The sequence below is a fragment of the Centrocercus urophasianus genome, unplaced genomic scaffold, assembly GCF_019232065.1.
Source record: "Centrocercus urophasianus isolate 14NV4802_14NV808 unplaced genomic scaffold, USGS_Curo_1.0 seq_16, whole genome shotgun sequence".
Lineage (NCBI taxonomy): Eukaryota > Metazoa > Chordata > Aves > Galliformes > Phasianidae > Centrocercus > Centrocercus urophasianus.
The window spans coordinates 17,716,109-17,743,766 of record NW_024884711.1 but is presented as its reverse complement, the minus strand read 5'-3'; the positions used below and the strand labels follow the sequence as shown (position 1 = coordinate 17,743,766).

At 40.3% G+C, this 27,658-nt stretch overlaps 1 protein-coding gene across 1 annotated transcript in view; it reads right to left on the bottom strand.

Moving 5' to 3' along the window:
• Window positions 1-26,376, bottom strand: part of RAPGEF5 (Rap guanine nucleotide exchange factor 5) — a 116,978-nt gene extending 90,602 nt beyond the window's left edge. The window contains exons 1-4 of the mRNA XM_042816627.1: window positions 26,265-26,376; window positions 24,586-24,754; window positions 18,708-18,774; window positions 12,202-12,250 (exon numbers count right to left, since the gene is read on the bottom strand). Coding sequence (XP_042672561.1) covers window positions 12,202-12,250; window positions 18,708-18,774; window positions 24,586-24,754; window positions 26,265-26,283 — 304 coding nt within the window. The 5' untranslated portion in view covers window positions 26,284-26,376. The remainder of the gene's footprint in view (window positions 1-12,201; window positions 12,251-18,707; window positions 18,775-24,585; window positions 24,755-26,264) is intronic.
• Between the last annotated feature and the right edge of the window lie 1,282 nt (window positions 26,377-27,658).

Here is a 27,658-nt window from a genome sequence, read left to right as displayed (position 1 = left end):
GAAAAAAAAAGGAAAGTCCCAGACCTCACACTGACGTGCTCCTGGCTCTCTTGGGAGAGAGGGAGCAGTCAGCCTCATTTTCATGAAGTTTCCATCACAAACTCAATTGTTGCATCTTCTCTGTCTCTCATTCAAACACGTAAGGATCAGCCATGGCTTGAGCCCTTCAGCTACACTCAGAGGGTGATACTTAAGAAATCACACCATCAGTATAATTTTTCCACTACAAGAATATAGCTCCTTGAAGGCTGAAGTGGCCACACTGGTGAATAACAATCCTTAATTCTATTTTGATGGTTCCAGTACAAAAAAGGTTACTACATATTTTGTATATAAAACAAAGAAAAAATAAAACAACATAAATCTCTTAAATATTCCTATGTAGTTAAAAAAACGTATGTTCACATGGGTCATCAGATGCAGCAAAAAAAAAACTGTTGTATTTCCTCACCCAGTGCCATCTTACAGACAGTCCCTCGATTCCCACCCAGGAAACCAGTCTATGGCAGTGGCCTTGGAGCAGTGGCCTGCTCCAACAGGCTGTTATGCATGCAATACACATTCAGCCATAAAATGTAAAAATTCAAGGACAATTTTCCATTTACGGACAGCTGGCCTTACATTTTTTAATAAAAAAGGCTTGACGTTGCAAATTCAGTCATAGGAAAAGCAACAGGAAGGCTAGGGTGGGAAGGGAAAGCATTTCCCAGGCAAGTGTTGATTCTGGAATAGTTCCCTAAAACTGTAGCCTGTAACACAAAGAAGTTGTGAATTTTGAAGCTGGGCCACTGCCTTCACTGCCAGGATAAAACCTGCTACTGTCTTTGCCACATCAGTATCCCAGCACATCTGACAAAGCAGCAGTTCCAGAGAAAGGCAAAGGTAGTCTACCCTGATATGTTAGTGTCTGCTTAATGTTATGTTTGTGTTCAGACAAAAAAAATGCAAATGAATGTGCAGTGGCCAGTTCTTTTTTCTATCTGCAGCACTTCTCCTCCTTTGGTCAATAACAGAGGTCACCAGGAATAAAATAAAAAGATATTAAATGAGCATTAGCTTGTTAATGTGCAGTTCAAATGTGTCCATTTGCAAATTAGCCCAGGGAATTTCAGATGTTGATTTTTTATGATCACTTAAGGATCACAAGGGCCATTTTCTGATCCAAGTCCCTTGTGTCCATATGGACTTTTGCTGAGCTCTATCTAGAGGATTCTTCTATAAAATCAACACTGGAATTGAGAGTGCTTGAAGAAGGAAGCTTTGTCCTTTAACAATTTGACTTCAGCTCATTAAACCAACAGAAAAAATAGCAAAGAAGTAAATCATGCTGTATAGTGTATCAGCAAGATCAATCATTGCAAAGGGGTTAGAAGGGAGAGGGAACATGACCACGACTGACGTGGGAAATGAGCACAAGCTTTGAGTCAACAGTACTGACTGCTGCTCTCCCCACTTTCTCAGCCTCACTTCAAAGTTTAAAGTAGATTTAAGACATAGGAAGAGAATTGCCTCCCTCAACAGCACTACAGAACACCAAAGGGCTCTTTGCAGCTGGACCCAGTGTGCAGCAGTGTCCTCCCAGCACCCCACCTGGCTCTGAGGCTGCATGGCACTCTGCTCCTAGGTGGGCTGCTCTTCATGGCCCCAGACCTGAAGGTAAACTGTGTTTGACTTTTAAAAATCACATCTTACAATTCACACTACTGCATTTTGTGCTATTCAAATAGCAGCATCTTTCACTTAAGTGAAATTGGAAAGGACAGTTTAAAAAAAAAAAAAAAAAAAGAAAAGAAAAATCCACCCATAAAGCAACTCCTGGAACCCAAAGAATTCCAATCTTCCCAGAGGCTTTGCTCTATTGTGCAGCAGCCCAGCATTCTTCCTCTGCTATAAATGAAGTTTCTTCTTTCTGCCCCTTCTGGCTGCCAAGATAACCTCCCTGAGAAAACCCCTGCGCTATCGCATGAGCTCTGCAGCCAGCCCGTCTGAACAATAACACCAGCAGAGGTGTGAACTTCCTCCCTTTGGCTCCACAGGGTGTGAACTCCAAAAGCTAATTATCTAAATGATTCAATGGGGACCCCGCACCTCCACTAACCATGTTGCTGCAGGACAGAGCTGCATGGCAGGCGTGGACATCTGTCCTCCACGCACGGCCACTCCAAAGCCACCTCAGCTCCCCACAAAACAGGCTGCCCTTCCAGCTACCTTCCAGTAATACGTTTGGGGTTTGTTCAGCTGGTAGTTGATTGCTGTAAGCTCGACTGCGTTTGATGTCCTGGTTGAGAACGGAGCACCCGGTCGGCAGACAGAAGAGGGGACAGGGCACTTCTGACAGCCAGTAAGTTCACTGTGAAGCCCAGCCGTGGCACCAGGACTGCCTGCCTTCTGGGAGCTCATAAACCTTGCCTTTGGCGGATACACTGCTTACACTGCACTGCCCCAGGCTGCTCTCAAGACTGAGTCCACTGAACACTGCGAGCCTCCAGGCACAGCCTGGCAGCACCTGTCAGTTAGGACAGAGATGTCCCACGGTTGCGTTCTGTGACAGCTCTGCCTCTGAACTTAGCTTGGTCACTCCTTAGTCCATGCCTTTCATACTTCAGCAGTGCACCTTCATTTCAAATAAGAACGCTCATTTATTACTTACTGTTGTTCTTTAACCTGCTAATATCCTCCAACATCAAACTACTTTGCCCTTTGTAAGATTTCAATCCTACTATGTGATTAAACTTTTTATGTGTATATGTAAGACGGATATATATATATGCATAAGTATATATGTACATGCATATATAAACACATGCAGTTGGACCAGATGATCTTAGAGGCTTTTTCCAATCTTAATGATTCTGTTTGACACATTCATCATTCATACCTATAATTTCTTCTAGCCAATAAGACACCAACATGCCCTCTGTAGATGGAATGTTGTCTATTTGACAAGCCAGCAGATTTTCACTCTCCTATCCCTGCTGAATGGTTATAGGCTGTTTTTCTGTTCCTGTTCACTGCAGAAAAGACCTAGGGAATCTCCAAGAAAATTCCCTGGGGGAAGCATTCAATGCTCTGAACTGCCAACAGCCTGCACCAATTGATTTATCATCTGCTCCTGGGAAGTTCACAACTTCTAGCATTCTTCTTATAACCCAAAAATTTTTTTATAAGCATGTTTCTCTATTCCCCCCCCCCAGGAAGTTCGTAGCATGAAGCTTTCCAGAAGTAGAAAAAAAGTGTTTTTTTGGTGTTTTTTTTGTTTTGTTTTGTTTTGTTTTTTCCAAAGAGCACATAATTGTAAGCCCATTTCATGTTTTTTGAAAACTTTCTTATTTGAACAACAGAGTTTGTTGTTCTTCATGGAGGGGGTAGACAGGGATCCGGAGAGATTTGTTACTATGGCAGCTCTGAGCTGTTTGACAATGTTAAAATGTTTGCTGATGCTTATTAATTTATTAGGGTGGGGAGAAAAAAAAAAAAGGCTTGTATTGATTCCATTGGGGAAAATAAAAGCCACATCCTCTACCTTACATAAGGCACTAGACTGAGTGGTGGAAAGGAGCTGAGCTCAAGTAAATGCTTACGCAAACCCCAGAATTGGGGGACAGCGTTAAGGCAGAGCAGGTCCTCACACATATATACTGCTGTATTTTCCAAGTCTTATTTCCAGACAGAAAGAAAAAACAACAAGCAGTGAACAACTCTGAAATCACCAAAAGCTGCATGTACAGCACTGTGATAATCCCAGAAATAAAACCCTCCAACTGAGAACTGGTCCTTTATTTACCATGAAACTGTGATCCTTTGCTGGAAATTACTGAAAAGAGAAAGCTTTTTAAGCTCATCCTTAACATGATTCCTTTTATTAGCAATACAAAATTTGCCTTTGAGCTTTCTCATTCCTTCCCACTATGTCTGCATATATATATATGCAAATTATTGTGCAGATTTCCCTTCTCTGAGTATACCACATATCTCTGAAACAGTTGGCAGGCCCTTGGGGGATGTCGCCCAGACAGCTGTGCAATCAGCTGAGTAAATCAGCTAATTAAAGAAACAAAGAGAATGCAAAAATTATTAAAGAGATGCCAGTTTACAATGTTGTTCAGCACCTCTGTATCTAAAAAAGCACAGCAAGCAGAGGATGGAATAAAGGTGCTTGTAAATTTGGGAACGAACTACTGCCAAAATGACAATGATGCCAGTTTCATTCAAGCATTAATCTGGAATTCAATGGTTTTTGTTCTTACTTATGCTTTGTAGTTTAAATTAACTTAATTTATATTATTTCAGCATTTTGTTTTAAATGGACAAAACACAAGCAGTAATGTCAGTTCCACAACTGATTTCAATATGTAAAAAATGGTCATTAACTTTTCCTTGACCTTAGGTGTAGAACTAACGTTGAATTTGCACAGAGGGTCCTCATTATGCTTGCCTAGCTTCCACCCAGAAGAAATAAGTTCCCAAGGGTCTTAGTGCTACAAGCCATTTCTCAGAACTCAAATAGGAAACAGGACTCCTTAAAATTATGCAAAAAACATTTCCTCTCATTGCAGAATTTATCAAAAGGAACAGATAACAGAAAGGGTAGGAATCTGAAATCTAAACAGAGCAAAGCCAGGCCGGTAAGAAAGGAGGCTGACAGATGTAGATTTGGTCTGTCTGATCCACACATCATTAAAGCACCGTTCCTTTTCACTGCATCTGAACAACTACAGGAAGGACAAACCTCATCCTGAATGAGACTCAGGCCCGCCTGCATTATATAGCCATTGTAAATTACAGAATGAGTAAAGCAACCAATATTTCCCAATCTTCCAATTTCTGGCTCATAGCCAGAAGCCTTGGCTGCTTCTTTCTGTGGTTCTTTCCACATTCTAGTACAACGCTTCTGCTAGAAAGTTCTGTTTATTTTAACTGACCCTTTCATTTGGTTTTGAAGGCCCATATTTCATCCAAAAGGGCTGTGCATTGCAAGAATGGGATTTGTAATCTCTGGCTAAACAAGGGGGGAGCTTCCTACCAGATAGCCTGGCCAGGGGAGGTTTGGTTTTCATTGCCGGACACACCATGATACATACAAAGAAGTCACATTTTAAACATGCTTTGTGAACGTATGAGCTCACATCATTATTATTATTATTATTTTTAATCAAGGAGAAAAGAAGTGCAGAGCGAGGAGCAAACAATACAGGATTACTATAAAAATAGATAAAACTGATATTCTTCATAGAAACAGGAGTTCAAGGGAAACCATTCAATGGCTGAGTGCACGATCAAGCAGTAATGAATGGATCTCTAACAGTACTGCTTGAAACAAAGTGCTAAAAAAAGTGGAGGAGATCCCAACACATGATGAGCATGCATGAAGAGAAGCTGGGGGCAAGTTGTTCAGATGGAAAGTGGCATGCACAAGGGACAGTGGCAGAACTGGCTGGTGTAAAATGAAACACCGCTCTCTGCTCCATGGATATATCCTACGTGCATGGCCAGGAAAGGAACAGGAAACAAAGAGGACTCTGAACAAATACATTCTGTAAGCTGTACAAATGCCTCTCCCAATGGACTGGAAACAAAGCATTCACCCAGGGGCTGCATTTTCACACAGTTCTTTTTGACCTTACCATGCAATCCCTTTCTGCATATTTGCAAAACATCTGTCACCTACGCAGCTACTTTTTATTGCTCATTTTTACATGCAAGCGCTTTATAAATCAAGCAAAAATAACACCACCCAAATTCTGAAACAACTACGTAAGAACTGCCATCTCCTTGCCAAATCACAGGATGGCACAATCCAGGTGGACACCACACCAGCCACAGCACAGCAGAGCATAGTAGAGCATGTCCAGGCTGCACAGCACTAAGAGTAATGCTTCTTAGTGCCAGAGGCAGCCTGAGCCCTCCTCCTTGGTATGCCTGAGCTCAAGGGCAGTGAGAGAAACCCATAGGATGCACTGGGCTATTTGGGTGGGCATTGCCTTCAATAAAGCATGAAACTTTTGCAAAGGATCATTTAAAGAAGCCAAACAAATGACCTCCCTTAGTTTAAGGCATCATATCTTTAAAATACAATGTAATTTTTAATATATTGCTGTTTTCAGGTACAACTTAAACTTGCTTTTTAACCCCATTTCAATGGGAAAAGATAAAGTTACTGAGACCAAGCATGACTCTCCTGCACTTAGTAGCAGACACTACTCCAGTATGACTTATAAACACTTGCAGAAGATCTCCATCTTTTTCCACACATTTCGCTAAGTCTGACCCTTGCTTCCATGACAAGGGTGCTTGGAAGAAATGCTGTAATGAAACATGGTCTTACATAAATGAACCCACTGCAAAGAAACACAAAGGGACACAAAAGAGCAGCATGCTTGCTGATATCAGTGTTGTATGCTAGCCTTTTCCCACCTTTCAAACTCTCAATTTTTCCACAAGGAAAAATGCACACCTCTGTGGCACAATTGCCATTTCATTCTGTAAATGAAAAACAAGTTCTTCCAGTTCCTAAGGATTTTCAATGGCAGAGAACTAGTGATAATAAAACGTGTCCATTTCACACCAGAGATATTGTATATTCCCTGTTTACAAGGCGTGTGCATTCAAAGGGTACTTAATGTGTTCCCAACTCAAACACAGTGCTGAGCTTCTCCATTCTTCAGTGACCTTCATCACGTATTTGCAACCTCATTTTTCAACCACGTGTATAAATCTGACACAAATTCTTAAAGATTTCAGAGTCAATATAACAACTCTACTACAGGTGAGTAACAACATAACATAGGACATTCACATAGCATGGACTGATTAATTATTCTGAGTTAATATTAGAACAATTCAAATAGTATTTCTAATTATTATAAAGGAACATCACCAGAAAGTCTCACATGGATCTGTGCTACTTGAGGAAAAGGGCAGAATGGGAAAGATACAGCTTCCTAAGCTGACAAAGCCAATAAAGCAGCTGACTGCTGCCAGACGGGTCTCCTGGGCTCCTTCCCACACCGCTCTCCACCCATCCGCTAGAGCTGCCATCCTTGCTTTGCACTGGTTCCAGCACCTCTCAGCCCTGAGAGGAAGGATCTAAAGATATTGAGTACCTGGGAGAAAAAGTTGCATATAAAATCCAATACTGGTAATTGCAAACTCATTCCCATAGGAAAAATTATATGTAGCTGTATGCAGGCAACAAGCAAGCCTCCGCTACAGCTCTGTGCACTTTCATTTTCTAAACTTAATGCTTGATAGGGATCAAAAATAAAAACACACACAGAGAGAAAAGGAAGAGGATTAGTAATTAATTGATATGTTACCAAACAGAACACAGAAAATACCATAATACTCCTGCATAAGCTGGTGTGTTTCCATGTTTTAAATACTTCATGCTGTTCCGGTTCCCTCATCCTAAAATAACATAATAGAAGATGAAGCAAAGATGATCAGTTTTAATGGAAGAGATTTAGAATGAGGAATAAGTAGTGTTTTAGCCTGAAAATGAGACAGCTCACTGGTGATATGACAGAAGGGCACAAAACAGTACAAAGATGGACTGGGGATGGGTTGTTCACCACTTGCATAACTGAAGAGCAGTATCACAACACCTACCATCATAGGGATTGTGTTTAAAACAAACAAACAAAAAATGCTTTCACATTCCTCTAACCATAGGACTCAGTGCCACAAGATGGTCTGAAGTACCAAAGGGTTCAAAAAGCAATCTGACAAACCAGTGGTAAGAAAGTTCACCAGGGGCTACCTACCGCAGAACGAGCACAGCAAAATCCCTCTTTTGGGTGGATGCTGAGTGAACACATTGGGACTGTCTCTACTTGTTCTGTTTTCCTGCCCTAAGCATTCTCTGCTCATCACTTGCAGTGGGATCAGAACTGGATGCACTTTTAACTCGATCAGGCCTGACTGCTGCTGTGTTTCTAACCTGGTGATGTTGCTTCAGGTGTGCTCAAGCACAGCCATGCTGCAGCTCCAGTGGCACTCAGGATGCGGCACAGCTGCTGCCTGGAGGGAGAGCTGCTCCCAGCCTGTCTCTCTTGGGGCTCAAGCCCCACTGGTGTGAGCTCACACCAAATCGCCTGCACTGTTCTTCACAGGAAAGAGAAGAAAACCCCCTGCCCTGTTTGTTCCCCATTCCATAGTGCGCAGCTCATGCTCAGAGATGCCCGACTTCTTGCTTGTAGACAGGATTAGCATGAGCACAGAGCATCCACCTGACAGACTTTGATCAGATGTGATATACCCATGTATCTCTGCCACTGGCTAAACCTCCAGCCTTAGGCTATTTGCTGCATTTTCTCCCTGCTTTAGCTGCCTTCTCTAACACATAAGGAACATGTCACGAGCCATGACAAGCAATTGAGATAAATGCCAGCCCTTGTAAAGCTTCAGAACAGAGGCTGCCTCTCTGTTCTGCTCCAGCACACTTGTGGTAGCGATCACAAACCAGCAAGGTATAAATAAACACCACAATTCTAATTTCCAAGTGCCTACAATTAAAAACAAAGTTATCTTCTGCTCCAGTTACTTGCTTCCCAAGACCTGTTACCAAATCAAGAACGCCAGCATTTAATCTATTTATTTCTGATGTTAAGCAAGAATAATTTTAATGCATTTTTATATGCTATAGAGAAGTGCACAGGCTTGTTTTTTCTTCTTAGGTCAACTTTATTATGAGAGCTTTATTCTCGTGAAATACAAATATGCTTTGTAGTCAACAGCACAACTGAAGACCATCAAAACTTCAGGATTACAGGCATTAATTTTACTCCTTTTTCATTGTTTAGTTTCATTTGCAAAAAACCTACCAATGTTAAGTTCCGCCTGCACGAGGGCTCTCAAGCACCCACCTACCTGCCTCCCCCTGGCTAAACGTGTTGCTGAGTGTTATGGATGCAGCATACATTTTAAATATGAACGGGGAGATCTCCACAGCATACAGGTTTTTTATTTCTCAGATTCTGCATTTTTCCTTCAGCCATCTGACAGTTTTATGCTTGTTCTCATACTCTTCCACTCCACAAAAAAAAAACCAAAGAACACCTCTGGAGGAAAAGCACTCTCGCCCACATCTTGCAAACTTCACTTTCTGCTGATGCTGCCCACCCAGTAAGAATCTGATGCTCTGCCCTACCCTACATCAGGCTCATGTGTCTGTCTTCATTCACAGAGCATTTTGTCAGCAGATACAGACAGTGTCTAGATCTCTGATCTGAAACAGCTGTTCCAGCCCAAGAACTGAAATAGCCGTAATTACTGCTTCTCATACACTGAATTTCTTCAACTGCTATATAGCAACCCAAGTTTTATTTCACTGCTTGTTTCACCCTGATAACCAAAGGCAATGCTTCCCCTATCCAAGCACAGCAGACCTCAGAGACTGGAGTCTATTTGGCTCTCACAGAGGAGGCTGCAGTTCTCACGTGCTTGCCTAGCACTTTTATGCAACATAACACAGTGACTGTCACAATAGCTCTAAATAAGTAGTATTATAGGTTTTAACGGCCAGTTTTTCTAGTACAATTAAATCACTGGAAAGCATCTCTCTAAAGGCAGAGGTATATCCAGGAATAAGGTAATTCAGGAACAAACCGCACAGTCTCTATTTTAATTAAAAAAAAAAAATTTGAGTTTTGCTCTTCCTGGTAGTGCTAGCCAGCGGTCTGGAGGAAATATTTCAAAATCCTGTAATTTAAAAACCACCAAGCCTTCAAAAGCAGCACATAAACGTCTGCATAACAGCTTTGGGGTTTGCAGCGCAGACCTCAAGGAAAAGTCTCAGTGAAGGCAGGCCCTACCCAGCACCCAGACCCACCCAGCAGCAGGACAAGGGCTGCAGCCCACGCTCAGCCTGGACCAAACCAGGGCCTCCGGCCCAATAGCCATGTGCCACAGTTTTCAAGCCAAAATAAACTCTTTGTCTGAGGTTTATTTCCTGGCATTATATAGAGTCTTGGACAAGGTTAGAAGAACAATATCTTAGAAAGATCCTGTGGCTTTTAGCTCCAGAAGCACTTTCCGTGAAATACGCTTCACTTCAGCAGGCACAGCATAGCACAGCCTGATTGTCTGCAGTAACTGCTATGCTGTGAACTTAACCATCAGCAATAAAACAAATAAGCGTCATAATCAACCACTCTAATTTACTCTGTTCCTACTGAAGTAAAGTCATTAGCACAAATTAGACCTTACAGTTAAGCCTGTTCATGTAGCTGTTTATCTTTTTAACAGTTGTCCAAGACGAGGCACAAAGAAACGCACATTTCAAAAACAAGTGTGCCTGGTTTGGGCTAAGACTGTTTAAAGAGTTGTCTTTCATTCAGATTGAAACTGATTTTGCTCATGTTTCCATTAACATATTAGGAAGGGCCGATCAGCACTTCAGAGCTCTGCAGGGAGCTTTGTATATTTAAGGCTGAAATTTTTAACTAAATCATTTCTGTCTGCTCAACATGGGCTGCCATTCTACCAGCACAAGGGAGACTCCAAGAACTGCCCTCCCCCTTTCCCATTTTATACCCTGCAGCTCATTCCCAATCCATTTGCCCCAGTCCCACATCGCAGAGACACAAGTTTACGGAGCCATCCACCAAACAGAAAACAGATGCTAATTCAGGTTAAAACAAACTCTTTTAGGGAAAGGAGCTTGTATTCACAAACAGTTGCTGTAATAACATTTGCCAAAAGAACTAAAGATGAGACGTTAGAGACAGAGATTTCTTGGAGCTGTATAACTGCTAAGTAAAAGCTTTGTGGAACCATACACTTGACCCATTTTACAGCAAAACAAAAGGAATCTTTCAATCTCCCCTTAAAATACCCTGTTTATTTTCCTGCACTGAACCAGAGCAGAAGCATTTCCACATTCAGCCATCATAATTCAGGTGGGATTGGGCTGGCACCAAGTGAGGACAGCAGCAGAGGGCTGCTGACATTGCTAACTACCACAGCAGCTTCAGAAGCCAAGTGATGATACTCAGAGAATTATGCAGCTACGAATTCACATTTACATGTAATTGTTTTCTGTGGATTTACAGGTGACCATGGATGCAATCTATGGGTATTTCTATTTCTGGCCAAAGATGCATCACACTGTCTGAAATCTTCTTTCAATATGGAAGTATTTGCAGATATACCAGCCACATCTTCTGGTGCCTTGAGTTTACAGTGCCATTTTGTCCACAGTAGTGTGTTGCATATAATAAGTTTTTGCTGTACTTGCAAATAGCAGATAGACAGACGGATACAGATCCTATGACACCATATCATTAGCAAGTCAGAAAATAGCTCAAAGTGCAAGATCTATTACCTCAATTTCTAGCAAAATCACTGAAGTCACAAGAAATGCTCAGTGAAATTACTCCCGAGGACCTTTAAGGCTTTGGGAACATGCCAGTAATTTAAGTCAACTCCATTTCTGTTTTGCTCTGGCAATACATTCATCTCTCCCTTTGCCAAAGGCAGTTTGCCCTGACTGCACATTAACAGGCAAAGACACCTGAGAGTTAACCCTGTAGAGGAGCAGGTCTGCTCACATAGGTTTGGTTAGTTACTATGCAAAACCAGGGAAGTGGCTGTTCTGATGAACACTGATAGAGGTGAATGACCACAGATTTCAGTACATTTACACTCTATCAAGAGCACATGCTGTAATGCTCATATTCTCAAATTTTCAGTTACATTTCCCCTTTCTGGCTTCATAACAGAATTGCTGCTATAGTCATTTGGGTGCATCAGATAAGTCCTCAGGAAAGAAAGCCCTCATGCACAAAGTTGGCCTTTTGCTTAAGATAAGGAAGTGCACCTGATCAGGCAAGTAAAACACAGCAAAGATGGCATGAGATGCCAGGCCATACAACAAACACAGGGAATTTATCAACTTATTTGTCTGCTATAAAGTGCAAAGCCAGAGGTAACAACTACATTAGCTAGCAAGAGATCTGCATTCAATTCAAGCATAGCACTTGTATTTTTTACCAGCAAGGCCATTAGATGTGATGGGAAGAAAAGCTAAACTTCACACAGTGAAGAATTGCACAGTGTCCTGTATGCAGATTCTCCAGTGAGAGGGGAATGAGCTCCATCTTTGCTTCCCAATCTTAATAGGACAGCAACAAAAATATAAATACTTTAACAACAAAAGGCAGCAACGTTATACAAACCTCTCCAAAGTCCAGTCTGACTCACCTGACTTCCTGGCTTTCAAGGCAATGACAGCAGCCAGCTCCCTCTGAACCTAAAATACCAGGATAGGAAGCGATGGTTACTGATATGCAGTAGAACAAAAAAAGCAACCTTGGTAGGATACAGAGTATCAGTATTTTGGAGCAGTAAACTACAGGTGGGATTATGCAGAAAGTCTCAAAACTGCAGTCACTTTTCTAGGAAATCAATTTCTTTTTTTTCAGCTGGGAATCCTGTGACAATGATTTTGTTTCAATCTTAATTTAATGTAAATATTGCACCTTTCTTAGGGAATGGCTAATTCAGTAGCTTGACACGCAATTTATTTGTGCAGCATATCTCCTTCACAAGCACACACTTAAGGCTTCTTCCTTTCCTTCTCAAATGTTCATTTGCTCTACTGAGCACCCTTGTAGCCTTGGACTTCTGCATGACTGCAGCACAGGCACATTGCCCAGGCTGGGGTTTGGCTAAGGTTCGTGGATATAACTGACATTCACTTTTGCAGCCTCGAGGAGGGAACAACCCTCCTATCTGCACAACTGACCATTTCAGGACCAAAATTTAGCTCCCATTTCTGCACGTTTACCTGCAGCTATCTCGTTTTCAAGCTGTCTTACCAGGATGTGATGAAATGACTGCCCCACCAGCCAAGTCCTTCTCTCAGCTTCTTGTCTCTGCTTTTCTGCATTCCCTCTACTTTCCATATAATCTCTATGCTACCAGACACAGTTTTCTTTAGCCACCTCAATCCTAAAATCTTTTCCTTTAAAAAAAATATAATAAAAAACTAGTAAATTTCCACATTATGCATATTTCTTTTATTCTGTATACTTCTCACTACCATCACCTATCTCCCTGCAGCTGCCTTGAGTGCCTTGAGGACACACAGAACCCCAGGTGCTCTCCTGCATACACCATAATGCTTCCCTCCCTCTGCCGCATCCAGTTCTCCCAGCTCCCCTTGTTTCCCAAAGCAGCCTGTCCTGAGAATAACAAAAGAACGGTGGGATGCTCCAACAGTTTTTCTGGGGATTGTCTTATCTCCCTGCACAAAGTGTCTTGCATGGCACGCTAGCTGTTTTGTCTAACAGACCTGTGCACAGCTCAGGCTATTCTGAAGTGGGAGTTTTGGAATATGATTTCCAAAAGGATGCAAAATTTAAAACATCCTTTGCAAGACATGGTGTATGACCAGAACTATGCCCATGAAGAGCCCCTGTAGTAGCACAGTCAGTAACAACAGTCTATATCCCATTCACAACACCGAAGAAAAGTTTAAAACTGTAAAACCAAAATAATCCATGCTATACTGCTCTGAGCAGAAAGACAGACTGCAGTGGTTACCGTGAGAAGACAAAATTGCATGGGACATGTCAGGACAATGGTAACCCTGCATCCGCTGATCACACAGCTGCCACCCAGCAGCCTGCTCCATGTGGGGCAGAAAGCAGTCATACCAGAGGCCACATCCTTCCTTCCCTTATAGCAAAGGAAGTGACAGATTTTTTGCTGTCTTTGCAAGGTACATGGATCTTTTCTACTCCTTGCTGCTGCCCCACAGAAAGGGACCTACTTTTCTGCCGCTCCAAGCAGGAAAGTACGAAGGCAGTGCCACAGATCTCTTAAACACTGTCCTGTTTCCAGCACAATAGTGCAAGCTGGCAATATCACCTTCCCTTCCTTCCTTCCTGTATACTCATTCCCACGTCTGGAGAACTATTAATCACATTTAATATAAGCACAAACTGCAAGCATGATAGGAAAGAACTTTTTTTTTTTTTTTTTTTGCAAAACAACTTGCATGCTTACTTGCAACATTTAGTATACACAAGTAATAACACACAAGCTATCCAAAGAGATTTTACATAAAAGCCCAAGCCTTTTCAGAGTAACCAATAACCCCACCAGCACTTCTCTTGGATAAACCGCTCAGCCCTCGTGCTCTCTGTTAACCTCAACAGGAGGTACCAGTGTCAGTGCCCCAGGTGCAGACAATATGAAATAGTGCATGATGACTCATCTTTATCTTTTATTGTTTAAAAAACACGTTATCTCAAGATAAGCCTTACGAGACATAACAATCTTCAACAGTTGTAAACATACCAATTAATCCAATCAAACAGAATTGGAAAAATGCAAATCTCTTTGTGAACATTAAAAAAAAAAAAAAACCAACCCAAACACCACCTTCCTAGAAACAGGAAAAAAAGCAGCACTGAAGTATCCTGCTATTCTATGCACAGTATTACTTTCTGTTACAAGGTAGAATTTTATAAATTTGAACAACAGTGTTATCATCACAGGCAATAACAGCACCACTTTTCTGAATTTTCCCTATATTAAGCAAAATATCTTGTTGGTTGGTATGTGCCAAGAATGTAGCTGGCGTTGAACTTAATCTGAATAAAATCTTTAACCTAAAATGGGGGGGGAAATGTCCCTTTAGTCTTAGTATTAAGCAAACACTCCTTCCTCAAAGGGTTTCATCCTGTCAGTCTGAGCTCCCTCTTATAGGATTCACTTCAGTCAATAAGAATTGGTACTGCTAAGCATCCATCCTTCTAAATTTGTCTGGTGTCCCTAGATTTCATAATCTATATGCTTTTGTCTACTTCAGCGTAAATGCACTTGACATCTCCGCTGGACATGCAATTCCTATGCATCATTACACCAAAGGAAATCAGTGTACAACATTCAATCCTCACTGCACATATGCCACATATTATCATACTTCTTCCTAATAGGATTTCAGTTACCGCCTGTTCGACAAAATCAAGTCCCAAATCACATTGCAGATAATAAACTAGACTCAAAGTAAAATATATATTCAAACAAGAGCTATGCCTACCGTAATAAATGGAGATATTAAATACAAAAAAAAATTGTTTATACATGTAGCTTGTCACTACAAAGTGAGCACTATCTAAATACTGTCCCAATTTGAGTAGTGATGCAGATGTCAAGACTGATTCAGTCTTAAAGACTAGCTCACCACATTGTATTTACAGAAATACTATTATTACAGTCAAAAGAGAATGTCCTGTGCATGCACCTTGCCACATCTTATTCAGTTTTCCTTTTGCAATAAGAAAGAGCAAGAGTATTCACATGGAGTGGTACCCACGTGTATGTCTGCTTCCTCAAATACAAGCAGTAAATTTATATGGTTAATCTTCTCATCCTCAAAAGACAAAAGATGGCTAAAAAAATGTAGAATTTAATTCACATTTTTGTACCTCAAGTAATGACAGTATGACGGACCCCAAATAAATGCACTACCTGGATGTCTTCTTCTTAAGGTACCAGGAAACTGTATTTCCCAGATGCACTGCATTAACATCTCAGTGTGCTCTTTTACCTTATCACAGGGTGATGCAACAAAAACACTCAGAAACATCTTGAAGTGCTCTGGCTTTAACAGACAGTGCTACAAGGCCTTTTAGATGCAGCTCCTTCTTTGGGACATGACATAGAATTCACTGCAGCTCTGGAATGCTTCTTTAAACCCAGGAGTGATCTTTACATTTTTCCTAAATACTTATTGCAGTGGAGTATAAAACAAGAGCATGAAGCTCGATAGGTTCTATTCAGTTACCTTCGCTGACTCTGCTTCTTCCACTGTAGAGTAACTTGCAAAGAAAAACCAACACATGACCAAGTTAGTTTCTTGTATTTTGTACCTGACTCTGCTCTTAAAAGAGATGTATTCCATGGATTATGTACAAAGATGAGAAAAAAAAACCTCTGCAGTTTTCTCCAATTGCCCTTCTGATTTGTATCATTCACCACAGCCACTCTTATCTTCTATGATCTCCATAGTCATTGTTTAAAACTAAGAGTGTGTTTCCTTGCCTAACCATTTCAACTGGGTGAGACATGCTAAAACACACAAATTGTGCAGTGAGAGAAGCAGAGTTATGCAAAAGAAACAACACCTGGTAACAAAGAATATTAGGGAATAATAAGAGAAAGGCCAACAAAAAAAGCCAGACTGCAGTAAAATAAAGAAGGTGAAATGAGGAATTCACCAACCTTGTGCAGGTTTCTGTGCCAGTCACTACTCCCTTTATAGAGAGTGAATGAATCACCATTACAGCTTAAGGCATGACTGCTTTTTGTAAAAGCAGACTTCCAAAACAAATCACACATTCAGCAGCCTAAAAATGCCTATTTCTCCTCCCTGGCTCTATGGAATGCCTGGGGAAACTGGCTCAGGGGTAGATGCTTGCCACATGGCCACTTGTATTTAGGTAAGATGCATTCTATCCTTTGCAACAAAAAAGCTTTAGTATGGATAGAGAGGTACACAACTAGACCTTAAGTGCCCCCACGCCTACAAGTTCTCTTTGCACTTTCCAACACTAAACCAGTGATTTATACGTTAGGCACAGAGACCCCTTGGTTGGGGAGATCTTCCCAATCAGTTCATATACTTAAATTTGGAAATTCAATCTCTAAAAAATAAAATAAAATAAAAAAAAATAAAAATCTGGCACAGGAACATCCTTCTGACCTGACACAGAATGTTTTTATTCTGTTACAGGAAAGACAAAGAGAAAGCAGAGGAGACATCAGTAGTATTTGCAGGCTGTTTTCCCCTATTGCCTGATGGGATTTGAATCACTGTACCTAGAAACCGGTGAAAAAGCAAAATTTAATCTCCAGCTGCTTTAGTGCTGGGCTGGAGGCAAGATTCTTCACTTCTGGAACACTAATCTGAAAAATACTGTGAGCAGATTCTGAGGTACGGATTCTTCAAGTAAGAGCTGTTTAATTCTGTACAGAATACAAGAATATTCAGTGAACCAAAAAAGAATACATTGCAAGCAAATTTCCAGTCATGACCCTCATGGTTGGCTTCCTTCTCCAGCTCACAGGGCTCTTTTCCAAGAAAAAAACATAGAGAACCTATATCCTGATGAGGACAGCATCCTGCTGAACAGTGAAAGCTGAGGCTTCAATTCCCCTTGAAGCACATGAAGGCTCACGATGAAGCCTTAAGAAGAATATTAGATTCCAGACTACTGGATAGAGGAAATGGAGTAAAGCAATACTACAGATTGTATTCCAGCTTCCCTTAGAGGGAGAAGTTAATATGTAAATGTTAACATTTCATAGAATCATAGAATCATAGAATCACCAAGGTTGAAAAAGACCTAAAAGATCATCCAGTCCAACCGTTCACCTATCACCAACAGCTCCCACTAAACCATGTCCCTCAACACAACATCCAGTCTTGAGGTCATTTGAGGTATTCTGCTCTGTCCTCAGGCTTTTTGTCCAGAGTTGGACTAGAAAATTGATACAGAGAGCCTGTACAAACAAAAAAAAAAAGCAGAAAAAAAAAAAAATCAGTTGTTTTTGACACCACACCATGCCAGTGAATGGGCCTCAGGCCATCTGGAAATGCAATTGCCTAATTTTTTTTCAGTTAGTTAGCTGCAGTGGTAAAACAGCTCATTAAAATAAAACAATATTGAACATACGTCTTACTGTTGGAATCACCAAGGATGTAGTTCAAAGGTTTGCCCTTGCAAGATAGATGAGAAGCACTCTGAACTCAATGTCGATTACTCAAATGCTTAGAGATGTGCATTCTCCTCTAACGTGTCCATCAACAGTTCGATCCATTGCTCTCAACATGTTTTGCTGAGGGAAAACACATTCTTTTAGTTTTGAGAGAGGAATCTTTTGATGGGTACTGGAAACATTCAATCAAGAAAGTATTTTGGGGTTTTGTTTGCTTTATTGTTGTGTTGTTGCTTCTTTTGTATTTTTCTTTTTTTTCTTTTTTTTTTTTTTTTAAGATGACTTTGCAGTAAGTATGTTTTCCTATTTTTTTACTCCAAGTAAAAGTAAAAATGGAGGAAATCAAGTTTCTGATTCTTTCATTTTTAGTGTCAGAAAAAAACCAAGAAATTTGAATATAGGGACAATAAAAAATAAAGAACAATTTACAAACAGAATCTTCTAACCTCATAATTTTGCACAAGGTGTTGAGCAAAGAGAATTGCTGTCTTTCCACATTTTTGTAAATATCTTTTGTAAAGACATTTGTCTTTAAAAAGCTCAGCACAAATTTTCTTTCCTTTCAATTTTTCAGAGTTTTCAACACACCCACTTGAGTCATTTTTCTCTTCCTTGCTTTCCCCTAGACTATTGCTGTGTTCCATTTGATCAAGAAGATCTGAGTGCAAACTAGCTGGCAGAAAAATCAGTGTGATTCTCCAAACTGATATTTCCTGGGCCATGAATAGCATGGATTATAAGAGAGCAGAACTGCAGTCCTTCCTTGGACTGATTTTAACAGCTGTCTAACACACTAAGACTCTAATGGAGCTTCCTCCTTTTAGGGCCAAAAAAAAAAAAAAAAAAAAAAAAAAAAAAAAAAGGGATTTGTATAAAAAAAAACAAAAAAAAAAAAATTGCTTTTTTAATTTGAAAAGATCCAAAACATGACAGTATTTCAAACACAATCAGTACAAACTTTGATGCAGTGACCTTACCGCAGAAGTGAGACGAGCAAGAATTTCAGCATTGGTTTCTGCTGTATCTTCTATTTTTTGATCAGGCCTTAAAAAACAAAAATAAGATTATATTATTTCTTTCATTCTGTTTCAACATCTTTTGATTTCTGAAAAGCACAGAGCTATGTGGCCAGAGGCACTACTGTAAAAGGGCTTTTGAGATTCTACATCAAAAAGATGACTGCAACGTGACAATAATTAATTGTGTCAGTAACTACAGAGCACAGCCTTTGTACCTTGCTGTCAAGAACTTTTGTGATTGGATTGACGTAAATCAATGAGAGAATTCTTCAGCTATAAAAACATGATGAAAAACTGAAGAACACAGGACATTCTTAACTCAAAGTTGCTTATGTGAATGCATATTTTGCTGTGCTAAAAACCTGCCATCAGCAGAGCAAAGTCTTGCATCTGCCCACCAACCAGCTTTCCTCAAGTGTGGAGAAGCACCTTTAATGGTACACACACTTGCACAGATAAAAGCAGGCAGCATCAAAATTACTATGGGGCAGGCGCAGTTTGATATTGATGAAAAAGTAAAATTGAAAAGAATAAAGATAAGAAGCCATAAATTAGCAAACTAAAGTAACAGCTGAGAACACTGTTAGGTTGCAATGACAGTAGTTCACAAAACAGAAAGACTTGATGTGTCTTCACAAAAATGGGGCAGTGCATGATGAACCCTTTTAGAGGCTGTCACAGAACTTGCCCATGTAGAAGAAGCCACACTGACACTGCTGTAGGATTTTGTCTTTATTTTGTATTTTGTCTTTATATTTTGTCTTTAAAACAGCCTAATTCTCACCAGTAAACTACCCGTGAGTCTTTCATAAGGCTTACAGACAATCAGAATATTGTCAACCAAGGATACAAGTATGATAGGATTATAACTGTGGAAAGAAGAAAAGGACATCTTTTACTTTTGACAGTTTTCAAGAAGCATGGCATGCCAGCAAATTGAGCAGATATGCATAACTGCAGCTGCTGTACTACACATAAATCACTGGTATTAGCAGTTCCTTCTGTCTTTGGCTCAATTATTTAATTGCTCATATGCCTTGATGTGTTTAGAGAGATTACTGACAAGATGTCTGGAATACACAGCTGGAGCATTTGTCGTTCTTACAACCCATGTTCAAAAATTTATTTCCCTAATTAAAAAAATTAAGGTCAGAAAGCATTGGATGACACATGCATTCATCCTCTGGCAAGCATATTCAAATCAAAAAGGTAATCTGGATTAGAAAGCACCATCATTATCACAACTACCTTTCCCACTGAAAGAAAAAATGTGATTTAATGATTTAAGTGTTATAAAAAGCCCAAAATAAATAAATAAAAGTTTGCATTCACTGATTTATTCAGTTTCTCTCTTCCTAATTTGGAATGACAATAGTTGACCACTATCTATACCTACACTTCCCTGCACATCTGATCTCTTCTGATCCCTCCAGAACCAGGACGGGATGAGGTTTTTCTAAATGGGTGGCAAAAGACAGCAGCTCTATACACAGCCACAGATACAGTTCATCAGAAAAGCACTTAACACAGCTATTTCTATCTTGGGTTTTTTTTATCTCTTCATCTTCTATGTTAAAATGTTCCCCATACTCACCCGCATATGAGCTTCAAATTCTTATGAAAACATTAATGCACTGAAAATTGTAGCCAACTTTCCAGGATTTAAGAGGAAGATTGTATTTTGATATCCAAGCTAATGAAAATACAGTAGGGCTGGTACTGAACAGAGACAAAAAGCCCATGTAAACAAGTCTAATGACTACACTGCTCAGTCTTGACATACTTGGACAGAGCAACACACAGGAATGCTTGCCCTAGATCTGCAAACAGGCAGGTCAGATCTGCACAGTCACTATCATGCACCACATGGAAGCAAAGGCATTGCTTCCCAAGCTGCTGACAGAGGAAGTGATACAGCTGAGCTCATGATCCCATGCCTGGACAGTACCTTAAATATCCAATGTAGAGCCCCAACCTATGCTGTATGCTGGGTGTACAACCTACCTACAATGCAAATAAAAGACCCAGGGATACCTAAGAGTTGTCTCCATTCAGCAAAAGCTTTCCAGGAACCCCAAGGGCACTCACTAAATGGATATCCTATCGTGGGTATCTGTATTAAAACCAACCTACCCATAAAAGGGGCTGCTTTTCCAAAGTTAATAAAACATATGTTATTTTTGGACAGCAGATACAGAATATAGTGTAAAATTTATGAAAATAAAATAAAAAACAATGTAAAGGGGAAAAATCCCATTTCTAATCTTTCCTTCAGATAACTACAAAAGTACTGTTTGTTCCAATAGTACAAGGCATCCAATGTGTTCTGGCACCGGGAATTAGGTGTCGTTATAAACATCTCCATTTGCAAAGAAGGAAGTAGAAGCACATAAAGATTAAATGTCTGATACAATGCCACTGCAGTCACTGGGAAAGAATTCAGGAGGCACTGAATGAGAGCCTAGGTGACTGCTCAAGGCTGCAAGGAAGTCCATGGCAGAGCTCTGAATACAAATCTTTTGTTCCCAGGTTAAGCCAACATTCACTTATTTTCTATTCAAGCTGAATTTGGCCATGATTAACATTGTGTGTTTAATGACCCCAAGAGGCTTCAACATCAGTCTCACCTCACCTGGCAACATCTACAGTGGCCCAACACTAAGAACACATGCAACAGCATGCTCCTAGGTGAGCAGACCCGTGGTGCTCCTGGGATTCACCAGTGTACCTGTCAACCTAGGCAAGCACAGTACCTTTGCTGCCCATCAGCATCTGCAGAGATAGAGCTTGTTGAGCACCTGGGCACAATGCAAGAAGCTCAGCACTGTATCCTGGTGCACAAGCAGGAGGTCACTGCTCATTTCATCAAAAGCAAGGATGCATTTAACACAGTAGTAACGGCCCTCTCCCTATAAACACAGGGGAAGCCAACAATACAGACTAACAGAAAAATGAATACAAAAAATTAAGGTAGAAAAAGACAGTGCTAAAGGTATCAATAACAACTATATGTGTATTTCGTAAGATGAACACTCACTGCAAGAAAAGGTTTTTAGAATTGCCTTCATTAAAAGAAACACATCAGTTTATTTAACTTGGTGGGATGACTTTAACACAGATCTCATCACATCTATTCACTTTCAGGTTGTGTTCTAGCAGTTCATTATGTGCATGAGACATAGAGAATTTTGAAACTGGAAAACCCACCTTTCCCTTTTAGTATCACCTTCCCTAGAGACTGTAACACTACTTAACATTCAGTTCCTTCAATATGTACTTTAAAAAAAGCACCTCTTCAATCTGACAGGTAAAATCTCCAGAAAATAACTCTTCAGTGACAACATTCCCAAAAGGAACCCAGCTTTGACTAAAATTTGAATAATGCGAGCTGGAAAGAGCTGGAAAGGTACATTAAAGAATAATTGTTCAATTTATGTGACAGGGAGCATCCTCCACAAGAACTGCCTGTTACGCTGAAATGATGAAAGAGCAAAGTTGGCATTAAAATGGAAGAACTCTGGCCATGGTCAGCATGCCTGGCACATTTTTAACTTGAACCTGAAAAGTCTCGAACCCATTCTTTTACCCAGTATCCTTTAGGTAACATGTCAGTATGAACTATCTGATTTGCCTTTTTGAGTCAAAGCCTTTCTACAAGTAGTCATGAACCATGACAAGTGGCCTCATTTGCAGGGATAATGAGGAAACCCATAATCCCCACTGAAATCAAGATGAAATAGCCCTGATTATTTAAGGAATAGCCAAATTGTTTACTACTCAAGTAGACTGGATGACAAGAATTTCTGTTTCCAAAACTATTCAAAGGTTTTGTTTCACATGACTCACCTGCTTAGAAGATAACACTCAAGCAGGGGCTTTTGCCAATGTATGGGTTTTGTCCCTTGTCAGAGCTCATTCAAGCTGAAAATGAATTTATTTGGTCAGAGGAAGCCTCACTCTAGAACTGTCAGTTTCTGGTCACGAGGGCAGTCAGCAACAGGAGCAGTGATCAAGATTCTGCCTTGAGCCACATACAGAAGTTACTGAGTTCTTTTGCAATCAGCTCACAGCATTTAAGACACAGACAGAATGCCTGAATTTAAGAAACTGGGCTTGAGACATTTCCAGACACTTTGCACTTACTGGTCTTTTAAATTATTTCTGTTAGATATTTGTTTGAGAAAGTGCATTTTTAGTATCTACTACACAGAGAAGGAACATTTTGTTACAAAAAAAAAAAAAAAAAAAAGAAAAAGTTTTGTATCTGGCATTAAAGAGAAAAGAAAATCATTCTGCTGCCAAAGTAAGAATTCTCCACAGCTTAAGTATCATGTTTGAGGCTTCATCACACTAGGGACAATGAAAGAATTTAACCCCACTCATCTACTCTGGCCAGCTCCTGCAGCTCTGCCAAGGCATGAGGGGTCATGAGCCTCCAGACCTCTCACTGACGCCTTTTTCTGTATTTTGGCCTCTCACTGGGACACAAATAAGTATGGTTCTTTCTAGCTGCTGTAAATAGACAATATTTAGAATGCAGCTATTTTAGTACAGAAGGTATGTTAACATCCCATGGTGAATTCAAGGGCTGCTGAACTTCCACTACTCCTCCTCAAAGGAAGAGAGAGAGAAAATAATGTGGAAAAGGTCCTGAGGATTGAGACATGGACCAAGATATCACTCATCAGTTACCATCAAAGGCAAAACAGACTCAGCACAAGGAGATTAATAAAAATTATTGCCTATTAATAATAGGCTAGAGCAATAAGAACTAAATGCAAATCAAAACCACCTCCCCCTCATCCACTCCCTTCTACTTCCTCACCCTGGCAGCACAGGAGAATGGGGAATGGAGGCTGCACTCAGTCAATAATACTTCATTTCTGCCGCTCCTACAGGGGTACCCATGGGCAGCAGCTCCTTCAGCCGTATCCACTGCTGCAACATGCATAGAGGAGGTCTCTCGTTGGCTGCAGGGAACTTCTGCTCTGTGCCTGAAGCACCTCCTGCCCTCCTTCTGTACTGAACCTGGTTTCTCCCACATTTCTTACTACATTCCTACAGCTACGGTGCAGCATTCACTCTTTCTTAAATATGTGCAACCAGCATTGCTCATGGCTCAGCCCTAGCTAGCAGCAAGTCCCTTTTTTGCAGCAACTGGAACTGGATCTGAGCTGACACGGGAATTTCTGGGCTCTGCTCAGAGGCCATCCCTGCGTCTCTTCCACTACCAAATCCCTGCCATGTAACCACATACATATCCACGAGTCAGGTGAAAGAGAAGAAACAGGAAGGGAAATTCTTAAATTAAATATACAAGAGACAAAAATGTGAGACAACAGAGCTCTGACAAACATGCAATAGCAAACTAAAAACAGATGACTGAAGCTACCCTATTCCTACTCATCCACTCTATCCACCTGCTAGCTGAGCCTGACCCAGGCCAAGGGCATCTGAGCTGCCAGTCAATCCGCTCCACAGCATGCTTGCTGACAAATTAGTGCCATACTTTCAAATGTAGGAGAAAACACCCCCAAAAAATAAAGCAGCTTGTGTAGGTAGTATAGCAAGCAACAGTCAGCAAGGTAATATATAAGAACCACAGTATCTAAACAACACCCAAGAGAAGTACTGCCGTTTATCCAGCACCACTGATTTTCTCAGGTGCTAATCACAGTGCAGATCACAGAGAAGCCCATCTCTACAAAGCTTCCCAAGCCTGAGTAATAGAAAGCTGGCTCATTTGCACAGTGGCCTGATGGTAAATAGTGTCATTGACAAGTCAGCTGTTTACAAAACAGTCTTAAGTTTAAAACAGATGTAGATATGTACTTACAGATTGCACATGTCGATTCTGGGAGGAGACAATGGCAGTAGTTGAAGTAGGAGCTTTACAGCGTTCTTCCAACCTCCTTCCTTCTCAAATTCACAGAAAAGGTAGGTACATTCATCCGCTGAGAACTGGTAGAAAGTATAAGTGTCTCGAAAATAGAGTTCTCGGTCCACTGTTAAAAAAAAAATAACATTAGATTAAACTTTTACCACACAAAGGTTCCCAACTTATACTATATTGCACGTGGCTTTAATCCTGAGTTGCAACACCACACAGGTCCAAAAGGATCACAAACAGCATAGTAGCAATCCTTTCTTCTAGCATTAATTTAGTATCCAAACAAAACAATTCTAAAATCTTAGCATGTAGATCTTCAGGCTCCTGATATTGAAACTTTAAGATTGCTGATTAATCAATTTTGGAATCAGTTTGGAATGAGGAGACATGGCTAGAAGATAAAAACCTTTCATTTGTCAAATTTTTAAGCCTCAATTTCCATTAGCTTCTAATATGTTCTTGCTAATGGCTAGGCACTTGTGAACAAAGTTCAATAAAGCAAATGAAAAGAATACACCAGGCTAAAAAGCAACAATAAAAAATTCTAAGTTTAAAAAAAAAGAGTTGAAATGATTTCATGATGAACATCTTCACAGCACATTCATAAACTCACAGCTTTTAATGGTAATAACCTAATGCTTAGTCTATCATTATCCCAGTCCCTGCTAGAACTCAAGGGTACTGGTTCTGTAGAATAGTCTTGAGTAGGATAATGTAGCAATACAAACAGCTGTCATCTTCTCTGGCATATCTGCAATTAAACTGGGCTCAAATGACAGGTTCCACAGCCAAAAGAGGGAGTTCCTACTGAGAGTGTCACTCAACTCTTGCCAAGGCTGCATTATCAGACATACCGTCAGCGTAACTGCAGTAGGATAAAGCCTTTAAGCATACACTGAGTGTCAGCTTACATATGGAGAAGTCTTCAACAACAACCTCGTCCTCTTGCACAGAGGAAAGGAAAGTGTCTAGCACAAATCCCTGAATGCACCACACTGAGAATGCACCAAGCTACCCAAGTGGTGCCATCAGGAGTGGAGTCTGTCAGATTTCCAGAGGCTGCTTACCAGTGCTATTGTCACAAACCACATAATCTGGACCAGACCCCTAAATTTGGAGGGGAAGGAGAAGCAAGTGGGTAGAACCTGGAACCACAATTTTCTCCAGGAGCTCAATCTTCTCACAACCTGATGTTTTTCATAGATTAGAATACAGAGTGAAAGGGGAAATCACTAACTGCCAGAGAAGTCATCTGGTGAACTGGTGATCTGCAGAGAATAAACAGCTGCTGTCTTATGAAAAACCAGAAAGGATGAGGATGAAAAAATAAATAAACAAACCAGAAGAGACACGCACACTAATTGCAACTTGGCAATAGGCAATTAAGTTTACAAAAGGATAAGTAAGGAACTTGCCTGAAAAGAGAGATCCATCTTTGGTATTTATGAAATAAAAGGTTCACGGAGGCAGGCCTACCAAGCAGGTAGTAAAATAAACAAGTGTAGTAATTAAAAATTCACCTGCTTTTTCTCCCCCTTCTACCGCTCCCATAAAAAATGTGATTATTACTCTATGCAGAAAAAGAATCAATAATATTCCTTACTTACAAATATTGTCACACTGACCTGATAATATAATGCCCATATCCAGAAGCAGCTGCCACACTCCAACTGCAGTAGATCTGCACTTAACAAAAGGGCAGTGCTCCAACAGCCAGTCTACCAGTTCTGATCCAACACAGCTTCTCCTGAAAACAGACAAAGCATTCATGTAGTATAAGAGTCAATGTTCAAATGCTGTTCCATAATACAGAGGTTTCTTTAGTTTCATAGAGGTAATCCTCTTGCTCAGCAGAGCAAGCCCTTTGTCTCAATTACTGCTTTTTGCAACCCTATTCACCTCAAGGAATGAAATTATTCTGGCATGTCTCAGCAGAATGCCCCCAGTTGCAATGATGAAACTCGTGTCAGATTAGTAAGTTCCCTTACGTACCTAAATCATACCTAAATCATGTGGCAACCTTCACAATATAGAATATTTTTTATCAATTTGTGCTATATACAGATAGTCATCTGGAAATGTGTAAGAGCTACATAAGATCCTAAGGCTAAAAGCTGGATCTTATTATATTTCAGAGCAGTCATAAGCAATACAACCAAACAATATCTGTGTAAGACCTTGAGTGTTGCTCTAGGAAGTACTTCATCTTCCATATGATTGGGAAAATTCTCTTTTTAATTCATTTTGAAAAAAAATTATGGCTTTTTCTTAAATATATATATATATACAAATGGCATTATAATAGCAACGCATATTTTAGTATAATTGAAAATAGGAGGAAGCAATTATTCTGTAGTGTAACACAAACTGAAAAATCACTTCACTACAGAAATATTCCATAAATTATATGCAAAAATCACTGTGTACATAAATCCTAGGAACCCAATTAACCGCTTCTACAACATCAGATCAGGGTTGAATCTAGCATTCTTTTCAGCAAGTAACAAACAGGGTTGTATATGAATCTATAAGCAATAAATCCAGTAGGTTAAAATGAATGACTTCGGGTTACCTGCAAATTCCAGTAAGGTACACCCTGTCTTTAATCAGATCAGAAGCTTGTAGTGTAAAAACATTCCTGAGAGCTCTCCCAGCGCAGGAGGAACTTTCTCCATAAATCTGAATGAAAAGAGAAATTGGAAAGTGTGACAAATAGGGATTTATTCCCATTGCAGCAAAGTCCTTTTGCCACGGCCTGCTCCCTCCTTCTGAGCAATGCCTTCTCCCTCAGTAAACGACAAACAAACTATCAAAGCTTCATAGGAAATGCACCCCAACTTCTACCATATCCAGTCTTATTACCAGCTGCAGATGCCCCCATGAGCTGCAGATATGTTCAGATTAAAACAAGTGTTATTCTAGGGAGTCAGAATGACTATTAACCTTTGAAAAATCACAAACACAATCATAGTTATTCCAGATGTATTTGTATTAAATAATTTAATACAAATTAAAATGT